This window comes from Platalea leucorodia, assembly GCF_965183815.1.
Source record: "Platalea leucorodia genome assembly, chromosome: 6".
In the NCBI taxonomy this organism is placed as follows: domain Eukaryota; kingdom Metazoa; phylum Chordata; class Aves; order Pelecaniformes; family Threskiornithidae; genus Platalea; species Platalea leucorodia.
The window spans coordinates 28,802,934-28,823,917 of NC_138828.1; the positions used below are offsets into that span (position 1 = coordinate 28,802,934).

The 20,984-nt window shown below is 37.6% G+C and overlaps 1 protein-coding gene across 1 annotated transcript in view; it reads left to right on the plus strand.

Annotated features, from left to right (window-relative positions):
* The window catches only part of COL25A1 (collagen type XXV alpha 1 chain), a gene marked incomplete at both ends in the record, with an annotated part of 322,903 nt that overhangs the window by 204,436 nt on the left and 97,483 nt on the right, over positions 1-20,984 (plus strand). The window contains 2 exons of the mRNA XM_082315013.1: positions 14,478-14,504; positions 14,669-14,695. Of these exons, the coding sequence (XP_082171139.1) occupies positions 14,478-14,504; positions 14,669-14,695 (54 nt within the window). The remainder of the gene's footprint in view (positions 1-14,477; positions 14,505-14,668; positions 14,696-20,984) is intronic.

Consider the following 20,984-nt stretch of genomic DNA (forward strand, 5'->3'; position numbering starts at 1 on the left):
GTACTGTAAGTTAAGGAGGAAATGTATTTTCAAAGGGGAATTAATAGTTTGTTAGATGTAGGTAAAGAAGGACAAGTACTGAAAGAGAATAAATAACAGGCTTATTTGTCTTTCGAAGAAATTCTTCCTAAGTGTGTTTAAAACATTTGTAGTTTTCAAGTTCTCATATGCACGCCACACGTTTCCTCCTAACTACTGTCATCAAGCCCAAACTAATTAGTTATACCCGTGTAAATTAAAATAAGCTTAGGCTTAGCCTGAGAGCTTGGGCTCATATACAGCAGTAGAAATAGATTATTGTAGTGTCTTTTCAAAAACAACTAGTCTCATCTAATGGCCACGTAGACATAGGAAGAGAAACACAATATGTAAAAGTCTGTTTCTTACATCTGTACCAATAACAAGGCCAAATATTTGATCTCATTGCTGCTAATAACATTTTATTATCAATTTTGAGATCAGAAATTAATCTTAACTGAGGGTATCATGTAAATAAACAAGCTTGTACTAGGTCTCATGTATTTAGCGGGCAGAGCTTTACCACTTGTTTACCATTTTCCTTCCTTTCTAAAGCTGTAATAGAATTCCTGAACGCTACTGAAATTGTGCGATCTCTTTAGGAAACACTCAGCCCGTTTTGACTTTTGAACCTGGAGAAAGGTATGCCATCATAATGGCTTTTCCTTTTACATTAGTTGCCAAATAAGAAACAAGGATCTCTCTCTTGTCTCCCATCAGGTTTATAGCCACATTAGCTCAGTCATTTTGAACCACATCAGAGAATGCAGGAGGAGGAATCATGCTCAAAACTTCGTTTGCTGTCTGATGTGTACACAAATGCTTATGATACAAAAGCTGCAAGAAATATATCTTCCCAGAAGGAGTTAATGTATTTAATTGTTTTAAAGTATGTTGCTTTCTCAGCTTTGTATGTAATAAAGCAGAAGTTAATTTTGTTAAAAGGAATTGACAACAACAAGCATTTTTAAAATAGAAAACAATTCCGTTTCCCCTGGTTGACTTATGTACATGAATAAACCAGGATAGCTGTGAATGTTAAATACCTCTTCAGCTAAGCGGATGGCATTAGTGTAAATAAGAGGATTCTTTGCTTTGTAAAGCAGAGAGCACAGAATTGGAGATATAGGGGCAAATTTTGCTGGTCTATCAGTCGTACCAAGACTAAGGAAGCACCACACATAATTTAAAAAGCCTGAGGGGACTAAGTTCCAGGCATCAACAAGGAAAATTCTTGTAGTATTGGATATTGTGCTCTGCTTCCAACATGTTTTTTTACTTGTCTTTTTCCACCCTTTTCCCAGGATTTGTGAAGGAGCCTCTAATGGCAGATTAATGACTTCCCTACAGTACCCTGCTAAGTGAACTTAGTTGGGGATAATCAGACTTGTTAGAGCTCTGTTCATCTAATGTCAGATGGCCAAAGCAGAGGCCAGATTCCTACCCGAGCTGTGCAACTGTGTTCTTTTACCTCCTCTGATAGGCATGCTTTTAAGTTACAATTTCAGTAATTATCTCTGGAAATCTTGTGCTGAAATAGCAAGATGTTCAAATGTTCCACAGCATTTCATGGAACTGGTAATTTATTTCTGATTTGTTTACCTGATTCAGAAAAATATCAGATTTGAAATCTGTTAATTTAACACTTACCCATTCAAACTAGGTTTTGATTTTCTACAAACACAAAAAGAAGCATATTCATTGTACAGAATTCTGTGGAAATGGCTCTTCATGCAAGGTAATGTCAGCTCTGGATGCCCTTGTAAAATAGGTTCTGTTGTTACGAAGGTGGCTTCTTTTACTAAACTTGAAGATCTTCTTCCAGAGTAGCTGTATGCAATAGATGAAGAAAGCTGGGAAGATGGATTATTGCAACAGTTGAAGTTGTTTGGCCCAAAACTTTTAGAAGTTGATCCCTTCATTTCATAGTTCACATAGTGACTTCTTATGGTCCTGTTGCTCTGAAAAAAACAAATCCTAGAATGAAAAAATATATAAAATTAATATATAAAACTCTAAAAGAAAACATGAAGGAGAGCTTTCTATTTGTAGGGTGTTACCAACTTTTCCTTATGGTGGCATCATTAATTTCTGAAAAGAATTGAGTTTGTTTTAATAAAATAAACATGAAGGTCTGATTCACTCATTACATATGCTAGCATAAATGTTATGGGGAATCACACATTAGCATTCCACCTATTCATCTAGAAGCTGCAGCTGTCACCGGGGCATACTAGATCTTCTCACAGCAAGTGAAGAACTGTGAAGCAAAAATGACTTGTAATCCTTAATTTGGTATAGCATTGCTTAGCTTAACAGAGTACATATGAGTACAAAAAAGCAATTGCAAGCCTAGTACTGTGGTTCCATTATGAGATGTACAAAGAGTTGTCAAAATATAATTAAGAACTCTGAAATATTTCTTGCATTCCTAAATCATTTCTTTATCAAATGACCTTTGTATTTTCTTCATCCTATTCCACAGATGGTAGAAATACACTAGTGTGTTCTGTGTTTTATTAGGAATTATGTCAAAGCAAAGTATTGCACTGTGTTCAAGAATATTATATAGTATTTTACTATCCTGCTGCACATGTTTTTAATTCGATATTAAACTCCTACTGGCTTATTGTTTTTACTGATCCTCATGCTGTATTTCAGCTTTGAATTCCAGTTCAATTTGTTGCAGATCCCAGTAGTTTCACTAGCTAAAAAAAAAAAAAAAACCAACAAAAACAAACAAACAAACAAAAACCCAAACAAAAAACCAACAAAAACAACAAAAAACGAAATGAAGAGTTATAAAAATGTGTATTTCATCAAGCTTATGGTTACTTAAAGATAATGCTGTGATATCGAAGACCTTAGTCTTTCACAAGATTTTCAAAATATTAGAGTTTCCTTGATCACCCATTATCAGTCCAGAGCCCTGGTGACCTTCTGTGCTGGAATCTTGGAAGTCCTGCAAACTAGAGCAGACCTGGGACATTTGGATCTCAGGCTGCCAGATGGAAGCTTCGAAATTTGTATTTTCTATTATAAAGTGACACTTTTGTCAATTGAAATTTGACTTTAAGCAATATTAGGTTTTAGCAGAAATGCTTTAGGTTCTTTATATTGAATTTGTGCTAGCAAGAAGAGCTGTGATGATGGGCTATTCTTTCCTGTAAGTATGAGTCAAGTTTGGAGTAGAGAAAGAAGAAAAAATAGAAAATGCAATAATTCCTTTCATTGGAGTGTTTTGTGTACTGTGAATAATGCTACTAATGAGCATGGCATGGAAGTGCCCATTCTGTTTGTGAGCTTTAATCCAGAATTCTACATTGGAAGAATGCTTTGGCTGTCCCTGCAATAGCATAGGAGTTCCTAATAATCTTTTTTGCTGAGATCCATCAGTAACATTCAAGAGTTGTGAGCTGCTGAGAAACATGTAAGGGAATCACGTATTTTCAGAAATACAATCCAGTTGTATTGCACAGTGTGTCTGTTAGTGATCATTTGCCAAAAAGAATGAATATCCATTTAAGTATACATATACATATGTGTGTAATTTCCCCTGAAGATGTTCTGAATTTTGTAGACCAAACTATCAGTCTTGAGGAGAAAACCATTTTGTTTTTAATAAACTTTATGTTGTCTTAAATTGCTTCCTGTATAAAGATGTTGCCAGCCTTAAAGGTTACAGAAATATCTTCAGTCATCTCAATTTTATATATGCCTACGTATAAAAGTATGTGTATGTTTGTAGTTGATATAAAAATTCCTTTGCATTTATCCACGGTTTCAACTTAAACTTTACAAATCTGACCAGTTCTCAAAATAGCTCTGTGAGGTATGTCATTGTAGTTTTCCCCTGTTGTAGATGAGGAAATTGAGCAAGATAAATTAAAGGTTTAATTCTTCTACTAGCATTTGTTTGTCTTATTGTAATGCATATATTATTTTATATGCTATTTTTATGTGCTTTTATTTCTATATACTCATTGACTTCAACCCTTAATCATAGATTGATTTATTTGACACATCCCCATCAAGACTAGCGTTATGACTTAGAGTTTCAAGTCTTTGCCTCTTTTAGCAATGACTTGTAGCTAGGATAGTTTAGAGACATTTGCAGTAACCCAGTACTTACAGGCTGCCTCAGATGGATTTGTGCAGTGTAGCCTTTATCATTGCATTTGTCAGGCAGTTCTTGTAAAAAGGCTTGTTTGGGTACTGATGGAGCCCGGCATGCACAGAAACTATGTAAGGGACTACAGGATGTGCAAGGTGGGGATAGGAAAGAAAGAAGGATAAGATCCTCAGAGAAAAGTATGTTGGTATTTCACTAAAATACGTTTCTCCAAGCATTAGCATATCCTCAAGTTAAAAAAGTTACCTAGGTTGTGAAATAATTTCATTGCTTTTAATCTGTGGAGGTTATACTGCAGTCTCAGAAGTCTTTCTATCCCTTGGGCTATATTTTACACAGCTATGGCTTTATACTAAAATTTTACTGCCGTTTTCTTTTAACCATTCATGGTTTCAGTAATCTAACACACCACTTCCTTTACAGTAGCATTTTATAGTAGTGTTTGCAGACAACAGTAAAAGAATATCTAAATCTTTCTTTGGCATTCTACTACCTTGAATGAGCAAATGTATCCTGTACTGAGTAGTAAAGCTTGGAAAAGAAAAGACAGTTTGTGTACAGGATGACATGCCTTTGAAATACTGAATAAAACTCGGGGCATTGCTGCTGAAACAAGTGTGGAATCACCACGGTAAATGGAAGAATGGAATTGACCTCCCCTGTTTAAAAGTCTGTGTTAAAATCCATTTGCTGAAATTAAGTTTAGTGTTGAAATACAACAAATGTATGTTAGCTGCAAAACCTTGTTTGTGTGTCAGCTATCCAGTTTTGCTCATTTACACAAGTTCAGCCTTTATTACTTTAATGTAAATATGCCTTAATATGATAGCAAGTATGGGCCAAAATTCTTCAAAAAGGGTACGGGCTTTTAGCAGCAGATTCTTTGAAGTTAATCTTAGTGCTTTCAATGACAACTTTTGGGTTGTTTTTCATTTCTTCCAAAGAGAGAGATGGGGAAGTGGGAGAATCTATGAAAACAGGATGAAATAGGTATGGGTCACAACAATCAAGTTGGTTTCTCTTTTTTTTTCCCTTGAATCAGCTTACTTTTATTTCACTAGCTGTCTTGTTTTGAAACTAGTCCTTATTTCAAGTAGATGAACAGAGAGTTTTTCAGGTATTTCAATCATTTGTTTCTGTGTGGTTATGATTTTTTTTGTAGAGCTGTACTCTGTGCAGCATCTATTAATGAAGTATATAAATCTTCTCCTTGACCCAGTTGGTGGTCAAAGGAGGATCTGCCTGGTAGATATTTGTATGCTGTTTCTCTACACAGTAGTGATGGAGACAGTAAAGTTGAAAGATCCAGAAGGCTAGGGAGCTTGGAAGATATATTTCAATGACCACAGGTACTTCTCTTTTAGGTAGTGACTGGCAGTGGAAAATCTCCATTGCTCTGAAACGCTCCCATTCCCCTGCTTTCTTCCTTTGTCTGTTTTCTTCAAAATGCTTGAAGTTCAGCCTGTCATCTTTATCAAATAGGTTCTTTTAAGTCAAACAAAAAAGACCAAATGAGCAAAGGACACTGTCATTTCAGCTGAATTATCTACCAGGCCACTAAACAATCAGGGAAGCACCAAACGTCTTTGAATTACAGAAGCCACTGTTCAAGTTTTAGGTAAAAAATGACTGAAACATTAGAATGTGAACTACTGCTGCTGAAAATAACAGGAAGTTGTTAACTCCCGGTGAGGAGCTGCTTTCTTACTAAGCTTCTAGGAATAAATGAGAGTGCTGGCCTATGGATAAAAATCTACCAAAGGAAGTATAAAAAATATTTAACGGTGTATTTTTTATCTCAAAAATCTGGAAAAAGGATCTCATGAGTTTGATTGACAGGAGGTGTAATTTTTTCTTTTCAATTTCTATTGTGTTAGGAAAGAAAGCCAGAATGTACTTCCATGATCCCTGCAGTTTTATAAGCCCTAAATTCCACTGGACTATATTGGTCTTCCTTTTAAGCCTTTTTCTTTTTTCTTTTTTTCTTTTTTTTTTTTTTTATTATTGTTTTCCCAAGTTCTCATTTGGTTTGGGAGCATATTAATTGCTTCCATAAAGTAGAATGCTTTGATTAGGTTCAAGGCATCAATAGCTAATGCATCTGCTTAGACCAGGGGGGCAGAAGGATACCAGGCTTTTTAAGCAAAATAGCTCTATATTTGTACAGTCTGCTTGTTGGCTGCTTACTGGTACAGTCCTCACTGGCAAGCGCAGAAAACTCCTCTGGAGTGGTACTATGCCATTGTTATTCTAATAAATGGGGATAATTTGGAGGTTAAGCAGTGCTAGTGATTGTTTCATATCCCTTTTAATGTTCAATGCAAAATAAAAGGCGTGAAGTCTGTGGCAATAAAAACTGTTTAGAGCTGTAACATCTTTCCTGCTTCAGTAGTCTGACAACAATAAATGCAGTTCTTCTGAGGAAAAGGTGAAGCAATCTACCTTGAAAACACTTTGCACTCTAGTTCTTTTTATAGCAGAATTTGAAAGCAGCCCGTCATTCTTCTTTGTCTTCCTGTCACCCAAACATGCTTTTTTATAGTTAATTCGTTGCTCCTTGAATTTCTGTGGCATCATTTGTGTTGACTGCAGTGAATATTTATTAATGAAAGTACAAGACTCTAGTCAACTGCACTTTCTCTTGTTATTGAATCTTATAAGCTATTGAATCTTATCAAGAAGCCCATGACTTATAATAAATATTTTCATCTGTTGATAGCAGACTCATTTTTGCCTATTCCATAGCTACCATGCTATATATTCATTTTTCTGTCAGTTGTGACATAAGCATTCGACTCTGAGTGAATGCTGACATAGAAATTCAGTCTTATTTTTAAATTCCACCACCAGCATGGTCACACATGCAGACACACACGTGAGGACACGTACAAACACATGTATATTCCAATTGGAGAAGATATAACAGGGATACAAAAATAATCTGCTGCGTAGTAGTCTAGTATAGGATGGAGTGGGACTCCAAGTGTTTATTCTCAATACAGCGAAAGGAAGAAGAGGAAGAAGTAGGGAGGCTCTGTGAAGGTAAAGGAGTGCAAAACAGCCTACCTGAGATACTGGAAGATGAGGAGTCAATCTCAGTCATACTATATTTTTTAGCAGGGCCTGTTGTGATAGGACAAAGGGTAATGGTTTTAAACCAAAAGAGGCTAGATTCAGACTAGATATAAGGAAGAAATTTTTTACAATTAGGGTGCTGAAACACTGGAACAGGTTGCCCAGAGAGGTGGTAGATGCCCCATCCCTGGGAACATTCAAGGTCAGGTTGGGCAGGGCTCTGAGCAACCTGATCGAGTTGACGATGTCACTGCTCATTGCGGGGAGTGGAGTTGGGGGGATGGTGGGGGTGGTGGACTAGATAACCTCTAAAGGTCCTTTCCAATCCAAAATATTCTATGATTCTAAGATAGCATGTGATTCTAAGATAGCATGTGATGCTTTTTCAAGTCTCAGGTGGACATGTAATGACACAGGGATCTGCTGGAAGATTGGTGGAAGAGTAGGAAGCCTGAACCAGTCTGTATCAAAAACATGTCCCATTTTCGGAATGTTTTATAAACTAAGTATTCAACAGTGAAACTGGTATTTTGTTGTACCGTCCTGAAAAAATATTTTTAAAATCATGGACTGAACTCCAAAAAATCCTGAGACTGCTTTGGAAATAGCAAATGTAACAGCAGTAGTAGAAAAAGCTCACTGTTCAGTCTGCTTTAGGAATTTTGATTCTGGAGGGCACACATCAGTTGTATGCCAAATGTCTTCCTGCAGTTCTGAGCACCAGCCAAAAAATTTTGTGTTTCTGTCTTTTTGATGTAACCAAGATTATGTGTTTGTATCTTCTTTGCACCTATGGTGTTGTTGACAACAGAAACTCTGGATATTTTCTTATAAAATGAGAGACTTAGCAATATTAGATTTTTCTCATCTGTGTTTTTATGTGCTGTTTTACACATTTAACAGAGTGGAATTTCCTTTGTGGTGTTTTTTTACAGTATTGCATCAAAACTCTCATATCATCAGTAAACTTCTGCTTGTCTAGTAAGCAGGAGAATAGGAAGGTGCACTGTGGACAAGGCAAGGAGGGCTAGGATTCAGGAAACGTGTATTACAGTGCACTGAGCAATAAGTGGTAGTCAGGAGGCTTTTGACTTTACCAGAAGCCATTTTCTTAACTTTAATAATGTGACAAGTTTTTCTGTCACCATATCTTTGGTCTTACTGGCATGTATGGCAGCTGCTCAATTCACAAGAAACTTAACAGTTGATTCAGATTATAATGTTTATTTAAATTTATTTATGGCAATAGTAAAGCCGATCCTTGATTTTTCATGCTTAGGCAATGAGTATATACTCATATACTCTCCGTACCATGGAATCTCTATAGGACTATTTGTGTTGAGTTTTGCAGGTTTTCAAATAACAACATCGTATTTGTCTGTAGAAGGGGAGAAAAAGGGGGGGAAGAGGACAGCCTTATTGATTAATCAAAGCAAGCAAGTATGTCAGAGAAAGGAAGAGGAGACCTCCTCTTGGGACATCGAGCCTTATGCTTCTTCCTGGGTACTGAACTAGTCAGTTAGCAGTGACCCCTTTGCAGCTCGCGATGCAATCTGATGGGTTTTGTGAGCAACATTATAAAGTTCAAAAAAGCACCCCATCCCAATCTCAGCAAGAGCATTGCATGAGAAATGAATGTCTAAATTACAGTCTAAATGCTTTCTTGACGCATTTTGGGTAGATCGTGTTCTCCTGCCTGCAGTTTATGAACTTGTCTGATTTATGTATTGCCATAAATCACTGACTTCTGAATACAGCTGTATGAATTTACAGCAGGATTCACTTATAATTTACTTGCTGATGTGAATGTTAACTGAGCTGTTTATCTAGATTGTTATATATATCAATTTTATGTTTCTCAGGTTATATCCATTTACATAATGTTTATTAAGTCAGGCATGGTTATTGTGTCAAATATTCAGGTTTCCTTTTCTCTGCCTTGGAATATTGTAGCAAAAACTTGAGAATATAAGGGGAGCAAAGGAAAGATTGGTAAGAGTCTTTTAGGTGGTGGGTTGTTTTTTTTCTTTAAAGGTTTCTCCATAAGTCAGTCATATCCCAGGGGAAGTATAAAATATGTAAAAGAGAAGGGAATACAATTTCAGTGGTAGAAGCTGTTTAGATTCACTGGAAATTCTTGTGAGCACTTGTAAAATTGATGCAAGGTGAGATGCTGGCATTGTAAACTAGCATATGTAAACACTGGCCGCAAACATGGCCAAGTTCAGCAAATGCCAAAACCACATTGCTCAGTAGTTCAGGGCTTGTACAGTGGACACAAGTCTAAAATGAGTGTAGGAACTTTGAAATAGTATTATGTTCCATAATACTCTGCGTAACCTCTTATGATTCAGCATATCTGATCCTAATATTTTGCAGCAACTATAGGTTAGACTGGGGATTGTTGTTCCAGTTAGGAACTTGTAATTTGTGAAAGTCATGAGCCAAATTTCAAAGAAAGAAAAAGTTTGACTTTTGTAACCGAATACTTTGTTGTTATGTGCTGAAACCACCTTTTACCCTCAAAATAAACTGCAGGAATTCAGTTAACTTGGGGAATGTATGGCATGTCATTTAGTTGTGAAAACATGATTAAACTAAGTTGGCAAATTGGTTTTCTTTTTGAATTTGTCTACATGACGTTGTACTGTCTGGTTTGCTTTTCTGCTCGTCTCCAAAAGGCCGCTATTCCTTTACGCTGCCAGTTACGCTCTTATTGTGGATGCTGTAGCTGCTAGTAGGGGTGAACGCATTGTATGCTGTTTTATCCCAAACGAAAATGAAGGCTGAATATTGCAAGCTGCATTCAGTCCTCTAGCTGCCAGGTTGCCTTAGCCTATGGCTGTTGTGGTTGAAATGCAGGAAAGCAGTGATTGTATCGAAAAGGTTATTATTACCTGTGTCTTCTGTGGTAGCTCTCTCTGATGGGAGCTGCTGAGTTTGACATCTCAGGTTCCTTAGGAGCCTTGAAGGTGGATGATCCCACTGGGACCTGGGACTGTCACAGTCCAACTGATTCTGCTTGCTTGGTTGTTGCCAGCTTGTGCTGGGCACTGGCAGGTCCTTTTTGCAGTGGCAATATATGGGTTACCTAACAGCCACTAAAAATCTGGATTCTTCTGCCCTGACTTTGGAGCTTTCTACAGAACCTAGAAACATTGCTGTTTCTTTGAACCTCTTCCTGAGAATCCCTTACTATTTTCAGTTCCACTTTCCCCTCAATGCTTGGAGCCTTTTTGGTGAAGTCGTGGTAGAACTCCCTGTATTACAGTTAAAGGCAGATCGATAGCAATAGGAATACGGGGAGAATACATCTATAAGAGAATTCAGATAATTTGGAATGTTTGTAAAACCAATATAAATCAAATACTGGCTTTTTAAGAGGTCCTCTGAATGTAACTGTTGCAAAACTATAAAGGTGGCAATGGCCACAAGGGTGGAATACAGAATTAGCATCTTTCAGGGAAAGAATTAAAAAATGCCAGCTATCTGAAAAATCATGCTGATCACACTCAGTTAACCCTAAGGGGAATGTTGTCCGAATGAAGGCCACAAGGACCGGTCTCATGTTTTCTAGTACTGTGTTCCCCTGCCCTTCTATTTCTTGTACACATATTTATAATGATGTGAAGATTTCATCAGAGAATGGAAATGGGATTTTGGTAGCCAAAAAAATGGTCACCTGCCAGTAATCCTGAATATGGCTGTTGAATGGATTTGACCCTGATTTCAGCTTTGTTCTTTTGCTGGCAGGTGCCTGGAGGCCTTTCAGTCTGCTTTAGAAGACCTTGCTTTAAAAACAGTAGTATTTGTCGCCTAATTATGAATGCAGATTTTGAATGTGTTTGTGATTTACAAGGCCTTGCTTATGTGAAACAGGCTATAAACTCTCCTTGAAAATGTATAGTAGTCTGGAGTAGATAATTACGCTTTGAGAAAAGAGCCTCTGTTTCCAGTGAAAACACTGTAAAGTTATTTCAGAAATGCTCTGACCTCAGACGTTTCATATAACTTACACAAAATGCTTTCACATTTGTGCAGCAGCTAGCGGCTTGATCTCTGCCATCTCATAAACGAAAGCACAGAAGTCTCCCTGGGAAAAAAGCAGGATGTCTATGCCGTGGCCTACAAAGCTAGTGATATTTTACTCGCTCTGTTCTTTGTGTCTATACCCTTAAACAGAAGAAACCTTGCCCTCCTTTAAACAAATCTGTCTCCTAATCACACCCCACCCCCGCAAACCCAACTTTGCCTCAGATTTTTCTTCCTCCCTGCCTCCACTCAGTGTACACACACTAATAAATTCCGCAGTAAAAACCTTGGGAGAATTTCTCAGCACAAATGGAAAGAAGATGTCAAAGGCTGAGGATAGGAATTTTCTTTTTAAAGTTGCAAAAACAATAGAGAACAATTGAAACAATGGGAGAAGAGGCAGAGATGGGTGAACAAGCCGTGAAAGAATTGCATTAATTTTCTTTTGATGAAACCCCACTGGTGCTCTTCACTAGCATCCGAAAGAGCTATTTTTGTTTGCAATTGTTTGTTTGTTTTTCAAGACTCTTGGTGGAAAGCAAAAGCATTGCAAATACAAGTGCAGAGACTTGTGAGAATGTTCACACCAGAAATGCTCTTGTGGCATTTTGAAAAGCTGTTTTTAACTTCTGGTACAATAAAGTTGTCAGATATTGATGAAGACTTTGTATGAAAAATTTGTGTGCTGGAAGGATGGCTTCTTAGAAACAATGGTGTGTGTGGCACTCAGGGAGTGCAAACACCAAGCACTCATAATTGCTGGCTTTGCCCGAGAGAGAGCAATGAAAAAAACCCCTGGATTTCTGAATATGATGTGGACAGGTAATTTTCAGAAAACCCTGCACAGAAAAAGGAGAACAAAATTTATTTATGTGATTCAGTCATGTTAAAAAACATGCTTGGGTGTGGATTATGCTTTCAGAGAACTCTTAACAGAAGAAAATACACAGGGCAGAGGCAGGGGCTACTTCTGCAGGTGGAGATAGCTGAGCATATTGCCGCAGCTGTACCAGGGAGACGGTCTAGCAGCCCTGCAGATCTGCTGGCTGAACCTCTCGTGTGAGCGTGCTCTAACCTGTTTCTGTTCCAGTGAGCCAGCTTAGTTCAGGGAGCTGATGCTGTCTCTGCTGTCTTAGTTCGTACCAACTGGCAGAGCTGTGGCGAGCACGCCCCAGAAAAGTTGTGAGCCAAAACCCATCAGTAGCAGGGCTACCCTTGGGCATAAAAATGGCATTGAGCATCTGGATGAAGGCGGTAACAACTCCCACAATTGCAGCATGATCCAAAAGCCAACATCTGTCTGCAGTCTTGGTCATGTCATATTATGTATAATTTCACGCCTAAGACCCAAGAAATAGGATTCTGACTGTAGCAGATAGGGGCCATGTTATTTGCAGTTTGCAGCCAGTAAGATATTCAGGGCCGGTAATGGTTTGATAATTCAAGGAGATAGAACACATGAGCACAGCCCTTCGCTTGTGCTCAGTGTTCACTTTAAAAAAGGCAGTAACAGCCAGCATTGAGTCATTGTAGTTCTTCCTATTCCGCAGTTACTGATGGTATGAGTTTGCAAATTCGCAGGCTTGATGGCATGTACAGTGTTTTAAAATGGGCCTGCTGAAAATGTACTCTACAGTAATGTCTCATCCAAGTAAGTATATGTGGAGTCTGTAGCTAATAGTAAATAATGCTGCATGTAGTTTCCAGTGTATATGTATGAACATGTGCATTGGAAAGGGACAGTAAGGGATAAAGCATAAAAAAAGTAGACGGAGAAGCCTTAGAAGTGCAGCAAGGTTGCATCCATTCATTAAGTCATTTTGTTTAATTTGTTTTTAAAGAGGACAAGCTCTTGTAGGGCAACACAAAGTGGAGAAGGGTCATAGTTAATTGAGCAGATGGTTTCCGCTCAGCTTGCAGTGAGCACTGTCCTTTCTAAAGGAGACTTGGGGATGTCAGGTAGCAGACTTGTTTCTATGTCCTCTGCAGCAGACGGAAGAGATGGCAGGCTATGGAAGGAGAGGCATATGCTTTAATTCCTTGAAAGATTTAGCAGCAGATGCTCTTCTCTGGCATGCATCAGAAGCCCTTAAAAATCGGCAGAAAATTGGCTACAACAGGGATTCTCAAAGACTTGCATGTGGTTGATCACATCTTTAATACACAGCAGACTGACCTTCCTTCCATTTCCACTTAATGTGAACCACATGAATTTTCACTAGTGTAAATTCTGAAATGGTCCAAATGTACTCAGCTCAACTAGGTTGCACTTGGTTATTTCTAATTATGTTGCTGGTGGCAACCTTTTCTCGTGCTACATGTGCGCGTGCGCACACGTACGCGCTCTCTAACAGTGGACCCAGCTTGCTTGGATGGCTCCTTCACTGTTTCCAGCTGCTTTCATATGTACCTCAGGTCCTTCTTTGTAATGAAACACCTGCGTATCTTTCAGAAAGCTGGAGGTAGAGTCTGCACTGTGTAAGCAGCCAGTTCTCTGCAGACTTGCTAGCGTTTTTATTCACAACATGCTAACCTGAAAACTACTGTTTTAGAAACCTGCTGGTAGCTTTCTGGAAGGTGCTCAATAAAAATGGAATAGGAAAGGACCTCACTGTTTTGTGATTCTGTCACCTTACTGTTTGTCTGGTGGTAAGTAACAATAAATATTACTTCTGCAAAATCATGTTATACAAAGAGCTCATTTTGCCTAAAACAGTGTGCTTGAGACTAAACATCAACTTCAGCATTGCTAAAGATAGGAATGAAAACACTACTTTTAGATTCCCTAATCCGTTTTTCTTTGGCAATCTAAACCAAGGAGGGTGCCAAAATATGTGGCAGATTTATACGCCTCTGAATTTATTAGCTGCACTTGCAAAGAAGTTTTACAGTCTTAGAAAACATTTATTATCTGATAGGAGATAAACTATTGTCCCTAACTGAAATCAGTAGAAATTTTGCCATTTCAGGCGTAGTTCCACTTGTCGAAGTGGTCTGATTCAACACATGGGGTGAGCAAACTATTTAAGAAATAACCGCACAGTGCCTAATATTAATACAGTGAAGAAGCCGTCTCTGGAATAGCCCTGGCATTTGGAGTGAAAAATGATAAGGAGATACACTGTTAGGAAGAAATCGCAGGCTGGCGCAGACCTGTTTCTTGCTGTGTCCCAGGGCGTCATCAGTTTCAGTAATTCATCTTTGCTTCTGTTTCTTTCAGGGCCCTCCTGGTCCAAAAGGCGAGAAGGTGAGTTGATGTACGGGTGACACTTACAAGGTGAACGGAAAGCCCTCCCAGCATGAACTAAAGAGACCGTTTGTATTGACGCAGTGTAATGTTAGACTATGTAAGAGAGCTGGGTAGCACACAGATGCTGTGTTAAACCTATCTCTCATCTTTCCACTTTGCAGGGAGATCAAGGTGATCAGGGCCCTCGGGTAAGCATCTTAAAAAAAATGTTACACTTCCCCTTCGCTGAGTAGGCAATTAGTCTTTAGTGCAAAACTAAATCAAATACACTGTCTGAGCTAATTATGCTTATTAGCTGCATTTACCCTGCATGTTGAAGTAAGTGTCTGCAGGACAGTAATACTGAACACGACCAGATAGTGTCTGGAAAGATCTGAGTAACAATAGTAAGTAATGCATTAAAATATACAATTCCATTGTGGGTGGAAGCAGGTTTCACAGTGATTTTGCTCTGCTATATAAAAGCTGGCTTTCCTAACCAAACCTTTCAGTTTCCCCAGCAATGTTTTCACGCCTTGCATGGGCTCCCACAATGCAGAGGGCCGGTGGGTTTCTAATAAATGTACTTCTAGATTTCATGTAAAATGTATCTAGTATTTAGTGAATTATAAACAAATATCATGTATGCATGTATTAGCTCTTTTTCCTGACACGTATATATTTAATATTTTTAATAATAACAATATTATCACCTCATAAATACATCTGGACAGTTAGATAGAACATGGTTTAGCTGTGGAAATATAAAGGTTCTTTTAATTTTTAAGTATCATGTTTATTTTAACAGAGAAATAGAGGAATACAGGGGTGAAAGTTCAGATAGATTGGCTGTGCCAGTTCATTCTTCTTTACATCTGTGCTTCATTAGAAAACGTTTGGTTACATTGTTCTGATGGTATAGTGACTCTCTTCACTTACACATTCATAAATTTTTCTATAATAGCATGTTCCATGGATTTTTTTTTTCTGTCAACTGTTAAATATTTTGAATTTGAAATTTTATGTTATTCTACTATTTTATTTCATATTATTTTGGTTTATTTAATTTTATTTTACTTTTTGCTGTCAATAAGATTATCTACAGTCACAACATGTTTTTATAGCTGAATTTGATGTTGGTGCTACCGGTGTTGTATTACTTAGAGTTTAATTAGGTGTCCTGTTATGCTTGGTGATATGAGTGCACATTATAAAGATGGAGGCCTATTAGTGAACAGCTTTAAATATTATTTCAGTTGAAACTTCTTTTTGAGTTGGAAAACTATTTAAAGAAACACAAAGGAAGCAGAGAGTAACAATGTGAGGACCATGTTTTATCTAGGCTAACAAATACACAGATTGAAGGTTCTGAAGAATGTAAAACTTTCCTTTTAACTTCTAAGCAAATTCAGGATCTCTCAGAAGCTGGGCTGGGCTGTATATGACGGCTGGTTCTGTGCTACACAACCTCATGAGGAACGTGAGGAGGGAGGGCAGAGGAGGAGAGCGGAGCAGTGCCTGTGGCTTAGGAGAGGACGCTCCGTTCAGGAAGCAAAGTCAGAGGTCTGTGCATCGGTGCTTGGACTAAGTGGCCTTACATTCAGAAGAACTGGGGTTTCGTTCAGAACAGGAGAGCAAACTTGACAGAGGTATCAGAGAGGGATACAGTAACAAATAAATATGGAAGAGCAATGTTGTAAAGAGTATTACATAGCTGAGGATAAGAATCTGGAATTATGAGTGTTGGAGAAGTTTCCAGGGAAAGACCCAGGGGTCTGAACACAGAAAAACAAATGAAGTGGTATCAACACAAGGGAATGACGGTGCTGTTTTTTCTCATGGCTGCATAAAATGGGAGAGCAGAGGACAGTTTTGGAGGGAAAGCAAAGGTGCCAGAGCCTCCACTGGTCCAGAAATCTTGGCAAAATGTTGGAGAGATGTAAGAAGTAGAAAGTGGTTAAGCATGTGTGGCTTTCAGTCCCTGAGCTTGGAAATGTTGGCAATACCCAATAAGAAGATGAAAGTTTGTTCAGTGGTACCTTGTAGGCAGAACACCTGCAAGGACTGCAGTGGAATATTTGCTGCACAAAGACTGTGGTATCCCACTTTGCCGAGACATACCCCTGATACTGGAGGGCAGTAGAGTCCTCACTGGACCATACAAATGATGGTTATGGCAACTTTGTGGTTTTGCTAAATCAAGTGCAGCTAAAAAGCAAAAAATGTCCAACCTAAGGAGTTCACGTTTAAGGACATCACGAAGTTATACCTGCAGCAGCAGCTGGCAGTTGAGACTAAATTCTGTATCTGAGTATAGAAAAGGAATTGAATAAGGTCAGCAGTAGAGAGGAAGAGGCAGTGAATAGCACCTTGTGGGCTAGCTGAACCTTCACTGATTGTTTAGTCAATGCATATTGTAGTAACATACCTGTTTTTTAAGTATATGGCTCTAACTTAGGTAATATGCCCAGTCTTGTTGGTTTTCCCTTTATCTTTTTAGAAGTGTGTTCTTTTTTGAATGTGTTTTTAAATGTGTTCTACAGCAGCTTCTCCCTTTTTGCCTTGTGTATTTCACAAGTAATAAGTACTACAAAGCTTCTGACCATTTTATGTTTCATGGTACAGCAGTTATCTCTTCTAATGACTGTCTTCAGGGTGAATCTGCTCAACTTGCTGTGCCATGGGATTTACAATATAATTAATGGAAATTATATGTGTAAGGTGGTCATGCACCAAATGAAACTAAACCCATTTAAACCTGGTTGGTTACCTTTGCGCATAGTTTTCCATCACTGCCTATGTAAAATAAATGGTTTTGGAGATAATACCATACCGTATTATTTTAGAGAAATATTGTACCTGAAAGTGACTGTGGGATGACATCAACATTTGGATTTGACAAGTTTGCAGACAGACTGGATATAATACCAAAAAGTGATAGACATTTTAAAGCTAATTCATCTTTTAGAGATAAGGAGCCCCGAAGTTTCTTTGTTTTTATATTTTTACATATTGGTTTGAAACTAGCATTTAGCTTAGCGAAGATTTTTATTGTTCCAAGTCATTTTTATGACTGAAATTTCAAAATGACCCTTATTCTTTGTAAAAGCTGCTTTCTTTCCTCCAGGCATTTTCATTAGTAAAAGGAACCAAAATAAAATGTAAAGACTGTCCAGGTCAAGATGAGACCTTAAACTTTTAAAATCCTGCTGAAATGAAAAGAAAAATATTTGTAAAACAAGAAATTGTTGCTTTCTGTCCCCACCCAAGTTTTCACCTTGGGGCCCGAAGTTTTTGAGAGACTCTTCTTTCTGAAATAACTTCAAAACTGTAAAAACAGTAATCAGTTATCTCAAAACTTCTTATTCGCAGTCATTGGACATGTTGAGTATATACTGAACGGCTTTGAATTTCAGGTTTTCTCGAAAATATCTCCAATAAATTAATACATTAGTAGTCAACCCTGCAAATACCGCCCAGAAGTTAGGCACTTGTCTTTTTAGAATAATGGGACTGGTTTTTTTGTCTTTTTTTTTAAAAGAATCTGAGGTGATTTTTTAAGTATTCAGAAGCAATCTGTTAATCCGTCTCCTTCATCATATAGAGATGGCATAAAGGCTCTAGTTCATAATGCCATGTGGCTTAATCTGCTTATGCCCATACTACCTGTAGACAATGTGAGCCAAAACAACATTCCAGTAGTATGAGTGATGTTGAAATTCATGCCCTCAGTGTCAGTTTGAGCAGCAGGTTAATGTAGCTTTTGGTCACATGAGACCACAGCTAAGATAGTGGTGGATGCGTTCAAAAGTCCTGATCTTATCTGAAGAAATGCTTTTTTGATCTCCTTACATATTTTCATATCAGATCTCTACTTGTTACTCTAAAGTTCTGGTAGACTAAACATTTAGGTCAAAGGCAGAACTAGCTTTCCTCAATACCAGTGTAAGAAACAGTAATGTTAGTAAATCTTTTGGATGCTTTTCCTTTTGCAGAGGACATGGCTTCATGACATGTCCATGGAGATTTGCATTACTGTACTGAGCCATGACAAAATTAAAAATGATGGGTTTTAGCCTGTGGACTATTAGAATAAATGCTTATGTCAGTCCACTGCTTGGTTCCAGTTGCTCAGCTCTACCCCGGTTTAAAAAAAGCCTTTGAAGATTTCATAATGGTAGGATTGCAAAGGGTATATTGTCCAAGTAGAGATTGTACCCTGATTAATGGAAATAGATCTTCAGAGGTGAATGGTTGGGAATGGAACAGCTAGTACAGAGTGTCTTAATCAGTCTGGTCTCATCCTTCTGTAAATGACATAATAAATATCTTCTGTCCTTTAGTTCAGATACATGAGAGATTCCTTGCTTATCAGGTCTAGAAATCATCAGCTAGCAGCTAGCTTTAAATTGGTTTTGGTCTAGGTACAATGAGAAACCACCCAGAAGCCATACTTATTTCCATAAAATTATTTTCTCCTTTTGGTATGTTTTTCCTAGCAGCTGGGTGTGCACAAAACTGATAACATCTCTAAAATATCTTCAGCAGAAGAGATTAAGTTCTAGAAAAGAAAGGTACTCAGAAGTTTATTTTATTGTGTTAACCTTTATTTACTTGAAGATTAAAAAGATTCCTTGTGTACTGTTAAATCAGTTAGGTTTGGGTAGTGATATAATGTTCTTTTCTACTTAAGCCTTTCCACTTCCCTGTTTACTTTTAATATAATTGTTACTTATTTGCTGCCCGCTAGAGAGAAATCATTGTTTTACGATAGAAATTTTGCAGGTCCTACACTTCTGTGTTGGCAAACTATTTAAAAATTATCTAATATTGACAGAAATGGTCCTGGAAGCAGTCTATTTACTGAAATAACTGAATACAAATATGTGTGTATATATAGATATAAGCTATTTTTTTAAACTTAAGTATTGTTTCACTTGTTATATTATAGATGCAAACTGTCCCATATTAAAGGGAAATTAAAGATATTCAAGCAATACATTTTGACCTGTTTTTTGTTAGGAAAATTCTTAAAAGTCTGGTTTTAATATGTTTGTATTATTATTAGTTAATATGTTTCTAAGCATTGTATAATAAATATTTTGGGCCTTTTCGTGCTCCTACTGACAATAAATGGAAAACCTGTATTCATGTCACTAGAATCAGTACCTCATTCCTAAATCAGAAAAAACTAGTTACTGAGTGATGATTAAACCACTATCATTAACTTTTCACCCTCTTTTAAAGCCATCTTAATTTGTATTATATTTCATTCGAAGGTTGGCACTTTTTTTGTGAAAGGAACAGATTTGCTTCACAAAACAGATAGTAGTATATAAATTAATCTGCGTTCTTGCCTTCACCAAAAGCAAGACTCCATTTTTGGAAGCGTTCCTAACTGGAGCAAATGTAGGTAAATCAGTGATATAACAGGAAGCTTTGTCCCCAGACAGTGCATGCTGCTAATTTTTACCCTCATCCAACCTTCTGTCAAAGCAAAAATGTATAGTATTATAGGCAGGGTATTACGTTAATTAAATATAATTTTACATAATTTAAACATATTCTGTCAGTTTCTTCCAGGACTGTCCTTGATGATGTTTGATTATAGCCTACTAAAGTTTGTCTTAATTTCTTCTATAAATACTGCTCATGAACTTTATCTGCCTTAATAGACGGACTATATAGCTTTCATGAGCATAACTTAACATTGTCGCCAGCTTTTTCTTTTCTGATTAAATACTGTTTGGTTTCATTTATATGCATATGCTGTCAAAAGCTGTGGCAGAGGCGGTGATATAGTGATGGTATTCCCTTAAGTGATATTCTTATGTGTGTATAAAAGCATATTTTCTGGTTTACTATGTGTTACTTCAAACATATAGTACAAACACAGTACTGCTTTAAATTCATGCTTTACCAGTATGACTACCCACATAGTGGTTTCTTCTGTTATTAATTGTCCTGTGTAAAGCAAATTATAGTTCAGGTTATAAACTATATCTAACCGCTGTTTCAAACTGTACTTTTAGTGTGCCACAATAAGAAGGCTAAAAAACCATTCATGATTCCTTCTGTTAACATAACTTTCATGAAAGCAGCATCTTTGAGAAAACTGCCAGACATCTGGTTTAATGCCAATTTGTCTGTGAGCAGTCAATTTAACTTCTGAGACTTTGTTTCCTTATCTGCCAAAAGGCAACAGGGGTATTTACCTATTCCATTTCTGGGACTAATTATTTGTTCTGCTTCACTAGTATTAGGCTGTTGTGGCTCCCCTATTCACCATTAAGCTGAAACTAGGGTAACAAGTTGGAGCAAGGTAACTTGGAGCTCTGTAACTCAAAGAGGTTAGGAAAGAACTTAGATTGTACTGGCTGCCAACTTTGTCTGAAGCATTGGGACACTCAGACTTGAGATGTGCCTCCTTTCAGAGTTCACAGGAGCGTTCTTTTGGCTTTGGATGACTCTCCAGGGCCAAGCTATGCCTTTGATGTT